This window comes from Cephus cinctus, unplaced genomic scaffold (genome assembly GCF_000341935.2).
Source record: "Cephus cinctus unplaced genomic scaffold, Ccin1 Ccin1_scaffold0929, whole genome shotgun sequence".
Taxonomy (NCBI): domain Eukaryota; kingdom Metazoa; phylum Arthropoda; class Insecta; order Hymenoptera; family Cephidae; genus Cephus; species Cephus cinctus.
In genome coordinates, this window is record NW_014333498.1 from 311,301 (window position 1) to 331,980 (window position 20,680).

At 42.6% G+C, this 20,680-nt stretch overlaps 1 protein-coding gene across 2 annotated transcripts in view; it reads right to left on the reverse strand.

Moving 5' to 3' along the window:
• Positions 1-3,074: 3,074 nt before the first annotated feature.
• Positions 3,075-20,680, reverse strand: part of LOC107271278 (Krueppel-like factor 8) — a 34,531-nt gene continuing 16,925 nt past the window's right edge. Inside the window, exons 2-4 of one of the 2 annotated variants that reach the window (XM_015747066.2) lie at positions 10,827-11,667; positions 10,683-10,742; positions 3,075-5,934 (exon numbers count right to left, since the gene is read on the reverse strand). In XM_015747066.2, the coding sequence (XP_015602552.1) occupies positions 5,741-5,934; positions 10,683-10,742; positions 10,827-11,667 (1,095 nt within the window). In that variant the 3' untranslated portion in view covers positions 3,075-5,740. The remainder of the gene's footprint in view (positions 5,935-10,682; positions 10,743-10,826; positions 11,668-20,680) is intronic. The other variant, XM_015747068.2, reaches the window with a different exon arrangement.

A 20,680-nucleotide genomic window follows, 5' to 3' on the forward strand; every position in this document is an offset into this window, starting at 1 on the left:
AATCTGTAAGATGGTTCTGCGATCAGTCAGTAGCTTTTGTCATTGTTCTCTACTGTCGACAACAGGAACTCACAACCAGTCGCGTTAGCCTTTTACCGGCAACCACTATGTTACCGATATTTTTTAGCATATGAAATAAATTAGAAATTACAACAAAGCGACTCGAATCTTAACACTAAACCTACCGACAATTTTTTATAAACGTATTTTTGGCTTTAAAACGGTCAAATGAGCGCTCGATGGTAGGTTTAGTGTTAATTAATGACTACACTTCAATTGGAATTTGACTGAATCACGTAAGTACTTGACGTTGAAAATGGCCTCTGAAATTCTATAAAATTAGTTATGTTATTTCATTCTCTTATAGCATTTTTAATTGACTCGATTTACTGCATCCAGTGTAAGGTGTACTTTTTATTACGTTTTTATTTGCCGATTATTTCTTACTCTCTCAAATGTGTTGCGATGCAGAGTTGCTCCCGGAAGGTGTTAAAGCTTCTGCTAATTGAATATGCTATAAATTAATTAGGACCCAAAATATTCTAGGTAATCTCAAGGTATAACATTTTAAAGAGCAACGAGCTCCTGACAATTCCTTTTGTAGGAGGACAGAAACTACTCTTTACCAAATGCCCCCAGTTTCCCCCTTGATAATGGATGCTTCTGGCTCACGCGATCCTTTCGCCGAAGGGTTAGTTTTATTTTTATACTGATGTAAGATATCCCACTGCATCAGATCCTCAGGATGTTTCTTATCATCAGGGCGAGATCAATCGGGTGGATCGCGTGCGTTGTCCCTGCGATTAAATCGCTGCAGGATTCGCTGCTACTGCGACAAAAATCATTCCCAGTTTTAAAAGAAATAAGCTACCGCTTCTTCGTATACGTTATGGGCCATGCGATATTCTAGAATCATTAACAATTGTTTGAAAATGTTATTTGCTATTAGATTATCATATTATTTGGGAATAAGAGCTAACGAAGGAAACATCGAAACCGTGTGAAGTATGATTATTTTCAAATTGATAATTATTTTTAGACTGTTTAATAATTTCATTTCATGATATAAACTTCATAGCAGAGAATAGGTACTGGTTAAGTTATGAAATTCTATTCATGTATAAAATAATATTTTTTATTCATATACTATGGTTCTAAATCTAAACTCGATCACGATGTTAAATAATTTCGGAATTTCGATAAAAAGCACTATTTGATCAGATTCAATATGATTGGTCAATATATCCATAATAATCGAAAACGTGTTACAATTTTGAAATAGCCGGTATAGAATTACAAAAATGTAGTTCTCAAACTCGCCGCTTACGTAGGCGGCCTCTCTTTTAGCATCAATGTCGCGCTGTCTTCTTGATAGAATTCGAAATTTCCTTAAAGCGCTGGTATCATCAGCATATTATCCTTACTGTACTTGACTTCTTCAGAGTGATAACCCCACCAAAGAATATACAAGAAAAAGGGTCTTATCCTCATCTATAATATGACATCGGTACAACGTTGGTTCGACAAGTTTGTTACAATTTTTGAAAGATGGCGCCACTCTATCTTAGACGACGCTGCCCCTTTATGCGGCAATTCTACCAACGTTTTATACCGGCACTGCATTATCGTGACTTCCAAATCTTTCCTCTGTACTATTTTGTAAGAAACAACAATACATGTCTCTTGAGCTCAAATCACTACAGATTTCATAAGTCATACGATTACTTTGGCTGAATATCTTTTGGTAGAGATTCTATAGCAACAATGTCAACAGCATTTCCACTGCTTTGTTGTGTCAGTATATAGGAAAAAATTGTACGAGAAATATTTCTTAAAAAATGTTAGAATAATTACTATAAAGTATAGTACTACTTGGAGGTATGTGAAATAGTAATCGAAGATTAACATTTTTTAATTTTAAAATGGAATATAATATGTAACAATTTATTATAATATGGCAATATACACTATGTAGAGACATCTTTACTGCATAATAATATTTGTCAGACAGGCAAACACACGTATTTGCAAATACTGATATAGCAAATTTTACTCGGATGGAATTATTTACGCGATCCTGTAGCTACTACCTATGTGCACCGACTAAAGTGATATATTATTTAAATACCGTACGATGGGTTTACTTAATCTTTTTTTACACAATTGTTTTCTGTAAAGCAAAATGTAATTACTCGGTATGGTAATCACTGCATACATACATGTATTTTTGCACAAGCCACGATGTGGCTAGCGTATTTATACAAAAAAGAATGTCAAAAGATTAATATTTTAGTACCAAACGAACAAACTTTCGTTCTAGCATTTATTATTGTTGAAACATATACACGTTCTAGTCTTAAAGTTGAGATTTTTGAAGTATGGTTTCCCAAGATGTCTTAAAAGTACGATTAATTCGTCATTACCTGGCAGGACTGCCTTATTCTTATAAACTATTCTCGGTGTGACATCTGTAGAGAAACTCGGAACACTGACTAACGAGGTGTCTATATTTCCCGTGTGTGATTTCTAACGAACTCTGATCAACCACAAACCGACGATTGCATTGAGTGAAAAATAATGTCAAAGTAAATCAAAAACTGAGAATAAATCTTAATGAAACTGCAAAATAATAAGCGGACATTACGTCGATGGTTAACTTTCGATTAAAAATCGTTTATATAATAAATTCCAAATAAATGACAAGTAGACTGTTACCAAAAATAAGCTAGTCTGCAACCGTAATAAATCGTTCTTTCTCAGCTTAATTATGTTTAATTTCTTTTTACGTTTCGGTGGAGATGCGAAGTGGAAATTTTAAATAACTTCAAAAACACGCCACAACCGATAATCAACCAATTTGCAAGATGTTTTATCACGCGTCACGCGGTTAAGGATATGTACGATTAGTCCAAGACAGCTGTAAAGGTATTGCAATTCTTAATTCCATCGATGGTAACTGTCATGTCTAACTGATGTTCTAGTTGAATGGCTCTAGGCCTACATAACCTAGAAATAAGGATTCAAGATTAGGCAAGGAAAAGAGACTCATCCCAATGATCCAGTAAAGATTTTAACAAATAAGTATTTATTTATCTTCAATAATTTGATTTACATATTTTACATTACACAAGTACAATTACTCGCAAATGCAACTATATCCGTTTTCTCTATGATCTAATAAATACACGTAAATGTATACATAACATATGCATATGAGTATGATATGTAGCAGTGTACGCGTAAACGCGTAGCTACGCGCCACCCCATGTGCATATATGATATATCAGTAGACAAAGTGGGAATAAAATCTGACTTAATAGAATAATTTACCTGGGTATATTGTAATGACTAATTGGATAATGAATACTTTCAGTTTCGACGAAAAGATGGACATTTCACTCAAGTCTACGAATTGTCATTTATACTTTTGGCCACCTACGTTACCCAGAGTTCACGACGTCGGGGGACGTTAACAATGACAAAGGACAGGCCCACTTTTCCCTTTCAATTTTTCTTCAATTACGAATTTTTCGCCGTCACATTATCTCTCATTCTGTCACTAAGGTATAACACATCATTTTATACCTAAATAAGCGTTACGGCAACGAATTACTCTTGCCTCCCGTATAAACGGTTATTTACTTTATTACAATATTTATATATGTATATATATATATCAATCTATTTATTTGTAATATGTATATCAATTCTGTCCGGTGATAGCAGGAGAACAAAGAAAAGAGAAATAGAAAAGAGGGCATGACGGCCACGAGCGGACTTTACTATGGAACAGGAAGTATCTATCGACTTCCGTCTAGAATGAAAAACGATACAAAAGATTAAAGGAAATATGAAATTCTTAGTCTGGATAAATGACGATGGTTCTTGAGAATATCCAATGAAGCTTCTGGTAACGACTCGTCACAGAGTCATGGAATGGGGAGTGAGAATAATAGTAATAATAATTAAGGTGAGAACTTGATCAATTTTTTGACAATCGTGCAGTCGTTCAGACAGAAATTATTCAGTGCAAGCGTACCACCTGAAGTTGGTTTTATCATAGAAATCAAATGGGCAGGCGAACTTCAGGTGGCATGTCTGTCGCGAGTAACCCCGTGTATGTATTCATACGAAAGGGTCAATGACAATGACAGTAGAAAATGGAAACGTGAATTCTTGGACAGTGGTGCTCATTATCGATAGGTGGATGAGATATATTAGTCGATCGATCCTAGAAAAAATTGATCTTCATGTGTATACATATAGGTAAAATAGATGTATCTACCTTTATTATATCTATATGCATACAGTACAGATATTCCTTACGTATTTACTAGATTTATACGTATAGCGCTTCGTGATATGTAAGGTTTTTCCTTTACGTAATATGTAAATGTATATCACATTGTTTTGATTTTAAAACGTGCTAACGAGTCAAGGCTAATTAAAGTAATAGGGTCGAGGGATAACGGAAGTATGGGCAGAAATGAGATGCCAGAAGAGATTAAAATCAAGAAAACAATAGAAATGATTACGAATAAGATTCCTGTTAGCATAAATGTCGAAAGGACGTCTTAGAGATGAGTTCGAGAAGTCATTTAGTCTGAAGACGTCTTAAAGTCGTCTTTAAGGGGGCCTTTTAATAGGTGTACTAACACGGATGTATTGTAGGATGAATTTTCAATATTTTTTCAATGAATCCTCTCAATACGTTTAGTAAATGTAAAACAGATTTTGATTAGTAACAAACTAGAGTTGATGACATTCGGACATTTTTGCGATCTTTCCTAACTGTTATGGTAAATATATATATTTTTCTTTCCTCTGTGCATCCTTTGAATGTTTAAGTACGTCACTGAATTAATTAATACAATTAAGCACTGATTAAGAAAACTTGCTGGATCTTAATGCCAGGCGTACCGGTATAAAGATTTGTGAGTGATAATAATCGAGGAGTTCCTATGGAGAAAATTTGTACATAAGGCATAGCGACGCCATTCTATTCTCGCTTCTAGCGTTTACTTAATTTTCCTTTTTTATATATATATATATATCTACAAAACACGCACACTCAGAGACACACGCGCACATACCAGCGTCGCTTCTATGATATATATATATAACAGATATTCATTACACACATTTGCTCTGTATCCATTTGATATTTTCCACCCCGTATATCATTTAACGGGTTTTCTATTTAATTCTTAAGTCTCCAGCGGAATTCGAGCACATCACCCGTTAGGGAGGAGTGGAGAATATTCCAAAAACCCCAAATATCCCAGAGGACACGCGTCTCCCAAGTTAGGATCATCTGGAATCCATGAGAATCCGCCAGAGGGATAATTTTTATTGGACGAAGGTAGACCACATATGTATATGGACTTGAGACACGAGAATTAAAGAAACAAACCGACATCAAGAAAGCTGCTCGATGGAAAACTTATGGTTGTATAAAAATTCTCCAAGTTCCTTGGGTTCGATTATCTTCTTAATATATACTTTCCGATGAATCGATGATCGTTCACGTTGGACCAGCCAGCGTGATTCCTGAGATTTAGCCCATTTGAAATCTCAGGGTCCGATAGATTTGTCATTTTAAATATTTTTTTTTAGATTTTCCACCTTGTCCTACGTTTTTTGAAATTTCTTCTGGCCTTGGATCCATTCATCAACGCATTTCTCCAGGTGGACCGGCGCGATACAGAGGAGGACACTCTACTTGACGCTTCCTCGTGGATCACTTGGCATGCTGCTTGGGCAAGTGACGCTTCATGTGAAGCGCCAGATGATCGCTACGTGCGAATGATCTCTCGCAGACGGCGCATTTGAACGGTTTCGCGCCTGTATGCTTGCGGTAGTGTCGTGTGAGCTCATCGCTACGTGCGAATCGCCATTCGCACTCTGGCCACTGGCACTGGTAAGGTTTTTCGCCTGAAACACATGAAACGGGCCACAAAGACAAAAGGAAGATTAGTTACAATTCCACAGAGGATATTGCTTATACATATACGAGTACTGTTAACTGAGGATGAAATAAGAATACAAAAGTATTTTGCGCAAGAATATTCTGTGTGCGCTATATTACATTATACCGCGTGGCTTGGAGCGCGTTGAAAGGTACACAGTAGTTTTTTTTTACGTCTGTTGGAAAGAAAAATCTCGCTCAAATTACTTCTCTTTTTATTTATACTCGGGTAACTATCGATTTGTACACGTGAATTGAGACGTTACGCCCGGAGATGGGTTAGGTCGTTCAACGAACTGCAGAAGGGGCGTGTAAGACCAAAAACCAATAGTTTCTTTCATCAAAAAGAACTTGCGCCTGATTTATGTATACTTGAAGTTATTCTCCTGTTTTTATTATCCATTTGATTTGGTTACGCACCAAATGAAGACGCAAATACTGACAGTGAGTGTAACGGGAGCAGAACATCAGAGGCTTAGTCTTTTCTTAAACTGTTTTTCTCTTAGCTATGTTACTGATACATCGAGGTACGTCTATACCAATCAAATTGACTCAGTGAATCCAATCCTTGGAATTACCGTGGAAATAGAATTTGTGTAAAAAAGCGTTCCAGTCAGTTAATTCTTAAGTACTGTGTGATGTTAAAAAGAAAAAGATTTTCTACAGTATCGTGTCAGCTAGATTGTAGTGTACACTAACTTTACCGAATTTACACAAGAAAACTGTACGGTACATAAATTACTAACTAGGAAAAGAAATATGAAAAACGTAAAAATAATATGTTGAGAAATTGGTCATTTGGCGAAAGATAACGTCGATACGTTTAACCTGTAAACGAAGCCATTAGAGAACAATGCTGTAAGTTCGTGATAGGTACGTAACCACTTGGGGATGCCTTGCGATGACCTTTAACTGTACCCGCATGCCGTAACGTTCACCTGCATTCGTGTTGCATTCGAGTGTCCATACAATATAGTTATATAGCACACAATATGCATATAGTAAATATGTATATTTAAGTAAGTAAATGCCTACCGTAAATGTACGGAATAAGAAGCGACATAGCAAATTGAATTAAGCGCTCTGAAGTAATTTACAGAGAATTAATAGAAGCTAACTTCAAATTCAAAGACGATACCAGGAAGGAGTCCCTATTCTCGTAGAGAACATGGACATCATACTGTTAACGTTATTTCGGAGGTTTGTTTTGCTCTCTTTTTTTCCGTTTTTTTTTTTTTTTTTTTTTTTAATACATTTCTCTATTTAGTTCAGAGTCCCGTACAGTTTAGCGAAGCGGCACAAACAGAACTTATCCTATTTCTAATACATAGTCAAATATTCGATTTATGAAGCATCATGTTTTTCATATCTCGTACATACGCCTTGGTTTGCTATTAGGATCTGTTCAGTCCTTTTATTTTTCATGGGGTACCCTACCTCCCCCGCTTGGCTTTTTATTATAATGTATAATCAAATACGAATTCCGTCTTTTCGCCTTGTTGCTTTACGGTATTTAATTTCTTCACACTGTAGGCCGTTACTTATATCATAACAAATGGCATTCGCGATGCTTCCTGATCTCCCAATTCTCCTATGAGATTCGTCGCGCCTCGTTTTTACTTTAACATGGGTCACCACCCTTTCATTTCGGTATCCTTAATGATAACTGTATAGCCAATTAAGAATTTACACTCTACGCTTCTACATCAGCTCGTTCACGTGCTCTAGGATAGACCATATATTATAATATATTTTATTTCGAGGGTTCAGATGATCTAAAACCTGTATATCTTGCTATACGTAAATATCCGGCTGTGTATTTAACTTGAATTTGTCATCTGAAAGTACATAATAGGAGTATGCAGCAGTATCCATATGGCAATGGTGAACACTCTTCCCGGAGCTTTGTGCTCTCTTGACCCGAGTCTCCGCATTATGCGCGTTCTGCCGTTCACAATCCTTAGGAACGTGCCATTAGAGTCCTACTATAGTACCAGTACCAGTACCAATCACAGTACTAGTATTAGTGTTTTAGTCCCTTGACGAGTCTTTCGTCTCTTGGTGTTCTGTGACGTGTGTTAAGGTAGCTTGACTTGTGATGAAAATGCATTTATGAAAGTGAATGAGAGATGCGCCGTGTAACAGATAGACTGGTTGTATACGGTGTGAGAAAGAGTTTCCAATTCCACAGTAGAGTTGGGATTAAACGTACTGATAAGGATGGCATTGGTTAAGATAGAGCGATTAGAGAGTGGTTTTGGATTCCGTGGAGGGAACTCAGGGTAAAATATAAGATCCATAGTGCACCCACGCACTCCTTGGTTCATTCCCCTACGGTAGAGAGCGTCTCCACCTCGTCTCTGCGTCTCGGGCGTCTCCGGGCGTCTTCTAGAGAGAACGACGAACCAACCGGTCCTGCCCATACAACTCACTAGCAGCGCACCGTGGCTCTCTTTCTCTTACTCGCGCTCTCTCGCTCCTTACTGCTTTCTTTTAATCTTTCTTCCTTCACCCTTTCTCTCGCACATGACTCTCTCTCGACCCTTCCGGTTTCCTTCTTCCACTATGATTCCTTATTTCTTTTCTTTTTCTGGCGTCTTCTCTCCCTATGACTCTCTCTCCGTAGGCCAACATCCCATTCACGATTCCCTTCCTCATTCGAAATTGAATCTCCCTATGCACGCATTTGTATATGCTTCTCCACTACATAACCCCAAGAAGATTTTCACTTTTTACTATACTGACCCATCCAACCTGTACGCTGACCTGGGGCAACACTGTAATAATATCATCCTCACTAATATCACTCATAAAGGAAGAACAACGATGGGAACTGCCACATTAGAGAATGATTACTTATGTCTGTTACGAAGGGTTTAATGGTCAAATACATTCCATAGTCCTTGTCGCCGTTTGAAGCAACGTACCATACAGTGAAAGTCTGCCAATAACGAATCTCACGAGCAGCTTCTTAACCATGGTAAAAAATACCGTAGGTAGTGTCAGTTGGACAGGCAGTAGTGGCTCAATATTATGGTTACTTTATTTCCTTTCCTTTTTTTCTTCTCTCTTCTTTACGGTAAGGATAAATTCCTTGCAAAAATTCGGAAGGGTCCCGCACGCTATCGGAGGACAAGGATGCGAGGGATAATGCCGACAGGACTAGAGAATATGAGGATAGGAAGAAGGTGAAGAAAACACGCAGATAGAAGTGTGGTGGGTCAAAGAGGAATGTTGCTTGCCTCGCGCCTGCGCACGCCACACACTCTGCTGCTCTATACACGTAGAAGAGGCTGCTGCTGCCGTTGTTGTTGCTGCTGCTGCTGCTGCTGCTGCTGGCTAAGGATACGAATTCTGACGGTGTGAGGGCAGAGTCAGTACTCGCGCAATGCATGTAGGGAGATAGAAAGACACAAAGACAGGCGCGAGAGCGCCTCTGGTAGGACGTGTGGACGTTCACGTTCACGTGCGACCACGAAGCCGGTGAATGCTGCTCGTGTGGAGAAGCCTGAGATGGAGTGTTCATTCAGAGACGGCCGCCACGTGCCCGAGGCTCTCAACCGTTCTCTCATTCTCGGAGTCTCTCTCACTCTTGTTTGATCTTCCTCTTATCCTCGCAGCATCCTTCCTTCTCCATGCCTCGGGTCCATTGGTCACAGAGACATTTAATTAGAGATCCTCTTCCTGATCATGGAAATTTATTTATTTTCTTCATAATAGAATTCTACGTTGTATATGACATATTACATATATGCACGTGCTTTCAGAATATTGGAGATGAAGATGCTGCTGTATTCGACCAATCGGAAAGTGGTCCATCTCCGTTGCAAAGAAGATGCCTCTGGCTTGCATTCCGCGAGAGGTAAAACGACTGGTTGCTCCGGGCACGTGTGCAAACGAAGGAATGGCGACATGTGTGGAGAGTCTTGAACGCGACTTGGACTTATGTGGGTCGCGTGCTCTCTCACTCCTCTCATTCTCTTGCTTATTTCCTTCTTTCCTTCCTCTTCCTACGGCTTAGCTTACTTAGATATCTTTCCCACTTCTAAGATTCCTCTAATATTTCTCGCCCTCTCTCTCTCTCTCTCTTTCTATTCTCTACGACAATTTATACAGTATGGAATCCCCACTACAATCACGCATCTCTTCACTGAAGATACTCCTGTCTTCGTTCTCTCTTAGATCAGTTTGCTCGTCGTATTCTCTCCTGTACGTATTCTCAACTCCCTTTCTGCCTAGCTTCCTACCTGATCTATACTCTGTGTCGATATACCCATGCACGCATGCATGAAGATGCTCCTTACTGTGCTATACGCACAACACCAGCGGTAACTATCGGCCAGCCGAGGAACCACGCCCTGGAAGAGCGCGCACCAACGTAAACGGGTACGAATGTTGTGTTAACTACGCACACTCGGATGACAGTCGCGCAAACTCTTTGGCGCTTTCCAACTTGAGCACCACCTTCTATATCCTCTACACGTTCTGCGGTATTCGTGTACTCCTTCCTAGGTCAGAGACACTTTCTTTAAAACCTACTCACTCGCTCATTACTCAATGCTGAACTACATACCTAATTATTAACCACGAAAGATATATTTATTACTTCTTATGATTTCTTAATTCAACGCCTATAAGCTTCGCTACTACTTCTTAAGAATATTCATTTTTCTCTCTAGTTGTATCGGGAGCTTTCGACAATGAAGATACTCACCTGTGTGTATTCGCTGGTGGGCCTTTAGATGGGAACTCTTAGTGTATACCTTGGTGCAACCTGAATAGGGAACATATGGTAAAGAATAATTACTAGATTATTATAAGTGGGATAAGATGATATTAATTGGGCAATTCTAATTACCTATGAAGTCACAGTGATGAACTCTTCTTTTCTCCAATTCAGGATTATTCCGTCGATTGAATTTTGTTATGGGATTTGGCTGTATCCTGTGGGAAGTATTAAGAATGGCTGGTTGCGGATACGGGGGCGGTGGCGTCCTACGTGGGGGTCCGCCGAGCGGTGAGCCGGGATCGGAAATCGGCGGTGTCAATGGAGAGACGTACATCAACCTCGTCATCGAGCCGTACAACGGGGAGGTAGCATTTCCACTCTGTTGATGTCCAGGCGGATGATGATTCGTCGGTGAGGAGTTATTCGCATTCCCATTGTTTCCATTGGTAGGATAACTTTTGAATTGTGCACCGCTGCCACCACCAGCGCCAGCACCGTTACCAGCACTTCCTCTATTCTGTCCCCCGGTTGCAGTCTGGTGTCTAGGATTAAAGTTTTGCAACGGATTCGAAGCTGGTCCCTCGAGGAGGTGTAACGTCGGTGGTGGTGGTAAAGGTTCGGTCTTAATCTCAACCGGCGACAGTACCGGCGACGTCGCATCCTCGCTCTCAAGCTTCACGTGCGACTGGCTGCCCAACATGTCCGCATTCTCAGGATCCAACTTTTGTATACTCGAGGTAATGTCTTCCCAGAGCGGCGGACGTAGGAAGACGTCGTCGTCGTTCGTCGCCGGCTGATTCCTCGCAGAGACGAAGCTGGCCTGCGGCCTGCAACCTGGACCAGCGACTTCGAAGAAGTCGTCCATATGCGCCGACGCCTCGCGTGCCTCCTTGTCCGGGTCATCCTCGTCAAGTCTCTGGAGACGCTCCAATTCCTGTCTGCAGAGAAGCGTGTCCAGGTCCGACGTCTGCTGGAACGAGAATAGAGCATGAGGAGTGAGTGAGAAGAGTACAAGGAGTATAAAGAAGAAGCGAGACAGCATGGGTAAAGGAGAGAATTGTAGCGAGGATGCGATTCGTTTGGAGGTAAACAAGCCGGTGACTTGCGAGTATGCTGATCACGAGCGTGTGCAGAGAGAGGACTCTTGGTCGTTAATATGCAACGAGGATCACGAGGTTCGGTCTAAACCCGGGACCTGCTGCATCCCTTACGTTAGAGAGAGAAGGAGAGAGCACGTCCACGAGAGAGAAAGGAGAGAGAGTGAGGCAGAAAAGAACATGGTTGATCGGCGGCCTCTGCCGCGTCATTCTTCGCATGATTTGTACAGGCGCAACGCCGCCCTCGTGTTCATGCGCCACGTTCCGGACCTCTTGCCCACCTTATTCTCTTCCCAACTCCCTGGGACACCTCGGCCACCTCCAGCAACCTCCGAGCCTCCCGCTCCTCCCCTCTCCGTGGTATATTCTCTCTCTCCCCTCTGTCTCTCGTCCCTTGGCGGGTACGAGCATGGCGCGGCGCGCATAATATTTCGAATATTATAATGGACCACGAGCACCGACACGGAACATAACGCCCCTTCAACGCGAGACTATTGATGAATGATGCCAGCCAGCTACGAGCTAACCGCGAAACAATATTATTCATAGCCCGGCGTATAACGCAGATCCGATTTATACGACATCCCAGTGGTGCTCACGGTAGCGGCAAAAGCTCAATTCGTTACGACTACCTTGTATTCCCGATGACTTCAATACCAGTAGGCGTACCTAGACCGGTAAGCACCCTTGGGTATGAGCAGCGAGTAGGTAGTAGACAATCTAAGGAGGTCATACCGCCAGCTCTGTTGGACCTTAGTGGCACTCGGAAGAGGCCCAAGTATATAACACGGGATTTCGAATATCAACCAACTGGAGCCAGATAATGTTATATGAGACGTGCCAAGAGTTCGGCTATCCTCGCACTGTTATTACTGGGAAAACGTATGTTAGTGGGTGGTTGGTTGAGCTAGTGCATATGATTCTATGGGTATAAATATAAGTATAGGTATAGATATAGGGTATAAGCACATGTAAAGGTATAGAGGATGGTAGGGCTGCCCACGCGAAAGATCCACGCATCCTCAGTGTATACCTTTAGCGCTCATTTTCCTTTCCCTTGTGCCGCTATGAAGATATCCCACCCACGCCACTAGGTACGTCCATGCACGTACTTGCACACATCCATCCACAAATACGTATTCGCGTACAGTGCTTAGGTTGGGAGTCCTCGATCGAACGAGCGTACCGAACCTTTTCCTATCCTTGGCTTCTTATCCACATCGCCAATAATCCTTTTCATGGATTTTGCTCTTTCGTCGCTATTGTTTTTCTTTACTCCTTATTTCTTTCAACTCGCTTCAATGTTCGCTCTTTCTTTTCTTTCCCAGTCTCAGAAGATCAACCAATGCCGTGCGCACGTGCTTACATTAATACAAGTACGCCAGACGGTGTTCTCCGGCGCGTACCCGTTTGTCTTTTGAGACGTTCTCTATACTCCCTTACGATTCTCCTGGTAACATAATTCTTTTTCATTTTTTATTTAGCTCTCTCTCTATCTCTCTCTATCTCCCTCGTCTCTATGGGTTCTCTCATTCGTAACTCATCCTGCTCTTATTGTTTTGCAGCGGGACCTCGTGGAGCCTCTTTGATAATAGCAGCATGCAGCGTGAACATCGGGAACTGCGTCGGGGATGGCTATTAATGCGTGTAATCATAGACGTAAGGTCGCCGGTGTTAATAACGAGTCTTCGATGCTTTCGGGACGTCCAACACCACCCACGCACTCCTCAGACTTTCCGGTATACGCTTAGCCCTCTGCTCCTCTTCCCACGCTATTTTACTAGGTACAACTTTGTGAGCATCAGAATTCTCATATGGGTAGAAGTGACCCGTTCGACTTCCTCTCTTCTCTTATTCTTTTTATCGCCACCTATATTATACAGACCTCTCCCCATCTTGTATGCACGCCATTCTATCGTGTAGCGATCCAAAGTGTCCTGTACCAATCTGTTCGGACTGTTGTACCAATTTCATCGTACAGTAACGCACCGGTTGGAATATTTTACTATACTATGTACAGACTGTATAGTAGATGATGTAGCTTATGGGTTACTGTAAATAAGCAAGTAGATAGCCACTTAGCCGTTGCTTTTAGATTTCTCTATGAATAATCCTTTGAGAATTTTATTTCTCTTTTTCTTATGCCGTTAAAAAATTGAATTTTTTACACTCTAACCGAAACTACTTTCCTTTCTTTATCCCTAGTTAAGACGGAGTCAGTCGATGAAGTCCTCCCGGTCTTCTATAAATCCTAAAGCGGCAGAAAACGCCTCTGATTACAGAACCAGTTTTACGATGGGCCTCCCGAAAAACACGAGGTTCTATAAAAATTCTCGAGCTTCACCAAGAGAACCCCGTGGGGGCCCCATCAGGACCATCGACTGGACTGATTATCCAATCGGTTTTACCGGTACGCTTTTCTTTTTTTAATCTGAACCTCTTTCTCATTCTTAACGTTTCACTTGCTTACTTTATACCGTTCTTTCTCAGGCTGCCATTCCATATGCTTGGCTCTTCCTGTCGACACCTACGTCACTATGCATACTTCCTTGGAAGCGGTGGAAGTCGCTCGAAAGTACGCCCCGTATTTTATTCGACACGGCTTACCTGTATATTATTGGATGTCAGTACTTTCACTCTGGAATTCATTAAAGTCCTTCGAAAGGACAACTAAAGTTTCGCACCATGGAGACTGATTTCTCATGAGGATTTATGCAACGCGATCGTATGAATTTTAAGGATCTTAGTGTTTATTTCATTTGGATCTTTATGCATTTACGATTGGGCGAGAGAGAGGAAGGGAGGTAATCGGATGAAAATGACGTGCTGTAAATAGGAAATAATATAAAACCGTATAAAGTGAGAGAGAACGAGAGACGAGGAGAGAAAGAGAAGAGAGTCAGTCCTCACTATCGAATACGATAAAACCTGTTTTATAACGTTCGCTCGGAAATCGGTGATTCTATGATACTCCAGCATGGCGATACGTTCGGGTTTGTGGACGCCTGTCGCGATAAAAATGCCAGACGCCATTTCTCCGTGCCGTAAATCACTTTCGGAAATGGACGTCGTGACTCGGAATTACTCTTCTTTTTTTTTCTCTTCTCCTTTTCCTCCTCCTCCTACCGGCGTTTCTAACCTTGCAAGAATGAAAAGGCCTCCTTGAGCAAGGCCGCTCATTCTTATTATTCTTTGTATTTTGAGAATCTTGGGTACGGATAGGTACGTGCAGGATATTTGAAAAAAAGAAAAGGTATATACTCATCACGACGAAACCACCATTATGATTCTTAGCTTTCATTGTCTTTTCCATGGGCGCTTGTCTACCTACGAATCTACCTATTGGTTGGAGGTTCCTTCGCTCGATAACAGAACTAAAGTGGAAAGAGAACGGGGGCGTCCCCGTTCCTGTTGCTGGGTAACGGCAACAGCGTAGGGAGCTTTAAGCGCAGTCGCAAGCACACCGAATCAATCGAGAGACCTGGCCACACCCTTTGACCTAAAGCTCAACCATCACGAAAATTGGAAGGACGCAAAGGCCTCGCACCCCGACGCCATTTACTATTCGACTATAAAGTCTTGAGGGTAGGAAAAAAAAGAGGGAAAAAACCTCTTGTTTCAGCTTGATTAAGGAAAAGAAAAAAAAAGAAGGAAATACAAGAAAGAAAAGCACATGGATACTATGGAAATTCCTGATTCCTCTAGTAGTGTGCTCCTAGTAGCGTCAGCCATAAAATTGTTTATTTAGGTGAGAAGGTTGTGCAGTATACCGTAAGCCCAGGTACGATACAATGTCAGCTCTCTGAATTCGTTTACTGCTGGGTCGTGAATCGATTTTCTGATTTTAGTAAGAACATGGAGAATCTCTAAAGATCGTAACAACACAAAAACCCCAAGTATCAACGTTATAGTATATGACTATATAGAGGATGATTGAAAGGGAAAGGAAGAATCTGTAAGCAGAAGGTAGAAAACCCTTTGGATGCTGTTAAACGTTAAAGGAGGCGAATGAGGTAAAGAGGACTCAAGGATGAGTAAAAGTAATGGGTTGAAGGGTAAAACACGTAACCCGCAATGTCTTTTCAGGATCGGGGTTGGTAGTTTATTCAAATGATTATGAGAGATGGGCGATGCCTGTGGCCTGAGACAACGGGTTGCCCTACGTAGGATAGAAGAGTCCGCGTGCACGTAGATACCCACATAGAGATGCAGGAGTACATACATACACGAGTGAGGGTTCAGAGGATCGGGAGGAGCAGAAGCGATAGAGACGGCAATGAAGCGCAAGAGGAAGACTATAAGAGAGAGAGAGAGAGAGAGAGAGAGAGAGAGAGAGAGAGAGAGAGAGAATGAGAAAAGGAGTAGAGCGGCGGCGGTGGAGGTGGTGGAGGTGGCGGAGGATAAGTCCGCGGCCGTAGGTACTGCGCGCCGCGGACGGACGCGTAGATTCTATCTCGCCATTCACCCGCCTAAGGTAATAAAACTCTACGTCCATTATTTACTTGCATTATCGTTATTTTACGCCCACGAGGGCTACGTATTTATGGTGAAATTATTCAGTATTATTTCTCGGATATATGAATAAGACGCCGCGAGATTCGTGAGAGATAGATACCTCTCTCCGTGGATATGTGTTGTATCCCAGTGCGTGAGTACGTGCAGACTACCTGGCTGTATTCATGGATGTATAATCCTATGAAACACAAAGTACCCACTGCTGAAGAGATTGCGAATCTATGGCGAATAAAGGTGGATGATAAAAATAAGATGAAGCAATTTTTTAACAGAGAAATCCATCGGTTGCGGCTGACTCTGCTGGGTTTATTATCGGTGGGAAGTTTAAGCACGACTTCCCGATCAATTGACCCAATTTCAAAATGGCCATGGTCGAGTATACGATGGCGTTCAGTTACTTTCGAAATGGCTCGATGCCTGTGTATTTCATAGAAACGTCCACGACATCTTCTCATATAAATATGTCTTGGAGACCGAGAGGTGTTAACGTTCGAAGCATCTGGTCTATTGGATCTATTATTCAAACTTATCAACTCATCCTCATTGGTTTCGAGCAGACACGTCGGATATTGGCTTCTAACGAAATGGCTGGTGCTTTTGTAATATTATGTATAAGGGAATACACGTTGCCCAGCGATCGGGAGAAACGACTTTTGTCGATAAGGCCTCCCCTATCATTGTTCCAATACATTTCGTAAATAGATTGGCATTTGCGAGGCGAGCGAGCTACACTGACCTTTAAACAACTTTCTTTGAGCCACGCGTGACTTGATCTCTCAGAACTCGCGCGCGCAGACAACTTCGCTCCACACGACTACACTACGGGAACGATCGGCCTTCTGTCACTCCATTATTGCAAGAGACACAAGTTCTCCCTGTCTCTCTCTCTCTCTTTCTCAAACTCTCATTCTCACAGTATAAAGTATTTATATCCATATGTCCATGCCAATAATTTTAAACTATGCTTATGCTCCGTTTTTCTCTTGTTCATATAGATGTCCTACGCGTGGCCACGTCTCTGCTTCTGGTCTCCTAATGCTATTTTCCAAAGTGTCTACCGTCAACGCCGTCTCAGATAGTGGGTACACAGTTAACCACATAACCAGCCACGATGGTAACCAGCTTTCATCCCTTGTTGGAACCCTATAGTCTGACTCGACCCTCGCTGCAACGTCGATCCCTAATGAATATGGACACGCGACGCATTTAGACATATTAACCCCGCACGTGCCGACGTTTATCGAGTTACCGGACCTGGGGTGAATTTAAACAGGCATGTTATACAGAGTTAAAGACTGGCTTGGTTTAGAGAGACAAAAATAAGGGCATCACGCGGTGTTACGTTGTTGGTATTGGACGCTGGAGAAATGTGACTTGAATTAGTTTACTTAATGAGTGTGCTTTATATATTTTATTATCCTTTCTGTATGCACACGTAGTCCGAGTGAGGGGTGTAAAAGGGTACCGAGAATAATGATAATTTTTAACGAGAGTTCATATACTAATAACAGTACACACACTGCTGGTGACTAACGTAGAAAATCAAGTGTGTAAGAGCAGAGAGCAGAACTGTTACAGCGGTAGCTCAGGAGTATAAACGAGAGAGTGAGAGAGGATAGAGAAGCTCAGGAACGTGATAAAGTCGCGTGCGTGACCCGTGCCGGGCAGCCGCGTCCTCTTGGCGTCTCCTGGCATCTCACCTCTTGCCACCTCGAGCGCCATCCTTCCCTAGAGTCCTCATCACTTCCATCTCCATATGACGGCGTCTCTCCCTGCTGCCCGTGCCGTGACGCCTTCTCTCCTCCTCTCCTCATCCACATCGACCTCGAGGTTCCGTTTCTCACGCGATCTCGCACCCCAAGCACTCCATTAAGAAACCCATCCACGTCCTAGCAGCGGTATCGTACCCTGAATTTTTCTATAGGCTCCCTTGGCACTCTCTTAACCTCTTTCTTGTCTTTCGTCGGATGGACGTGGAAGCGAATCATAGAAAGGAAAAGGAGGTACGGGAACAAAAAAGTAAAAGGAGGATCTTCAAAAATATATGGACTTCCGTGGGACGTCTCGTGCATACCAGTCATTAATAATACGCATTGATACCGGTACCTAGGACCACGCCGCGGCGTCGGGCGTCGTGCGCCAGGAGCTGTGAGTCATTGAAAAGTCGGCAGGGTCATGACGGAAGATGACTCTCTCGTTGGCATTAACGCGATTGCCACGGCAGCTGCTGTGAGCCTCACAGGCTTATACTGACTTTCCTGCCTGCTACGCTACCCAGTTGGGATATGAGCTCGCGTAATTCGCACCTGGCGCCATGATTCTATCGCCCACGATTAACCAGCTTTTATATACCTATGTAGGTACAGTCATACGGTCTGGCTAACAGCCATCTTCTATTCATCTCTAAAGTAACAGATACAATCGCTTGGTGCATTTTCATTTATTTATTCGTTTGCATAGTCGGAAAAGATGCACTCGGGTACTCGCGACCGAGGGCAATATCGAATAGGGCAAAGGTCAGAAAATATGAGCAGAGGCGGCGAAAAAAGATTGCGCAGGAGTTGGCCCTTTCGTGTTGACCAAAGTAATTGCACGGCAACCCTAGTGCCCGTTACGCTCGGTCACTACGCGATCTAACTGCGAGCCACGCTAATGCACTTTTAATTAATTAAATGGGCTGATGGTCTTCCCTCGACGTCTCACCCTCATCCTCCACATCGCGCACGAGCCACCACCTCGCGTGTTTCCCCTTCTTTTACCTTCCACCTTTTCCCCTGGCGGATGGCCTCACTAGATATACCATAAACTTACTTAGGCATAGCTAGCCGTAGGATAGCTCACTGTGTGTACACCTAAGGATGTAGGATTAGATACCTGTGTGAGGTGTAGCTGCATCCTCCCACTTTTTATTCGCCTTATACCTATATTTATAAAGCTACCGTTAAGCGACAAACCGGGCGTCTCCTGGAAAACCGTACAAATCGACATAACCCTATATATTGACTAAGATTCTGACTCGTGATATGTGTCTGAGTGCTAAGATATCACATACGTGAGCGGTGACGAGGACGAGGATCGGTTTGATTTCATATGTTTCCTTTTTCATTGGGAATAGCGGAATTTCATTAGAGGTCTAACCCGTTTACTAGATTTTATTTAATCTTCTCTATGGATCTGAAGTAGACGCTCTTGGACATGTAAACAGAATCCTGCGTAAATTCGCTATGGGTCTTTTAAAATTGCAAGGCTCTAAAGAAAACTTGAAATCTCTATAGAGATTTTGGGGCTAAGCGTGTCTATTTAAGAAAATGTTTAGTGGAGTTAGGTAAATTTCGGTTCCAGATGTGAGAACAAAGAATGAAAAGTGACCACGTACCGGGACTAGACTGGGGGTCGTATAAGGACCACCCGAGGGCCCAGTAAGCCCAGCGGGCCCAGCAGGGTATCGGGACTCCCTCGCAGCTCGGCTCCCGTAATTAAACTCCCGACGACATTGATTTAGTTACTCGCGTGCTCTACATGGCCGCTTAGACCGAGAAACGGCCAGGAAGATCCGTCAAAAACCGGTCCGCGCTCCACTTAATGGGTCACGTGCGTAAATTGCCTCGACGAGAGAGTCCGAGAGTCTGAGTCGGCGTCGGCGGCGTTAAGCATCCCCTAGTCCTTAACGAACTCCTGTAGAAGTCCTCCGGCAAATTTTCTTACTGCGTACCCACCTGCCTATCTGCTATGAATACTTCAAAGTAACTAGTACAATTGTGCCAGCCTATCAGGGTATACCAATATCGGACTATGATGTTTCTACGCTTGCCTCCATGCTTGGGCCAGATACTTCTTACAATCTGAAGAGCTAAGATGCGATAGGGACTCTCCCGCCACAACTACGTGTATTCGGGAGTTCGAGTGGACGACTTGTTAATTAAATGCTTTATGGCCGCGAGCGTCGCTCGAGTTTTTATATTCAATTAGCCACGGTCTCGGGGTGCTATCTTGGAAAGTGCAGCCGCGGTAGACAGCGAGGCTGTAAGATGCAGGACGATTAGAATGAATGGCCGCCATAAATCAGCTCCCTCGTTGGGTCCTGCCTGTATTCCATGGAGAATCAGAGAGTCGGAGAGAGAATGAGAGAATGAGAGAGGGAGAGAGAGAGAGAGAGAGAGAGAGAGAGAGAGACTGCTATGTCCAAGTCCTCTCTCGGAATCTCGGCTCTCGTCCCTTCTCTGCCTGAACTCCCTTAACACACTGCGGTGCATGGAGACTTCGTCGCCACCACCACCCTCAGCAGCCTCTTTTTTATTTTTCCTCATTTTCTTTCTTTCGCCTTTCTTGTCTTTCTACTTTTTTTCTTCTTCATCTCTCTCTCATCCTACT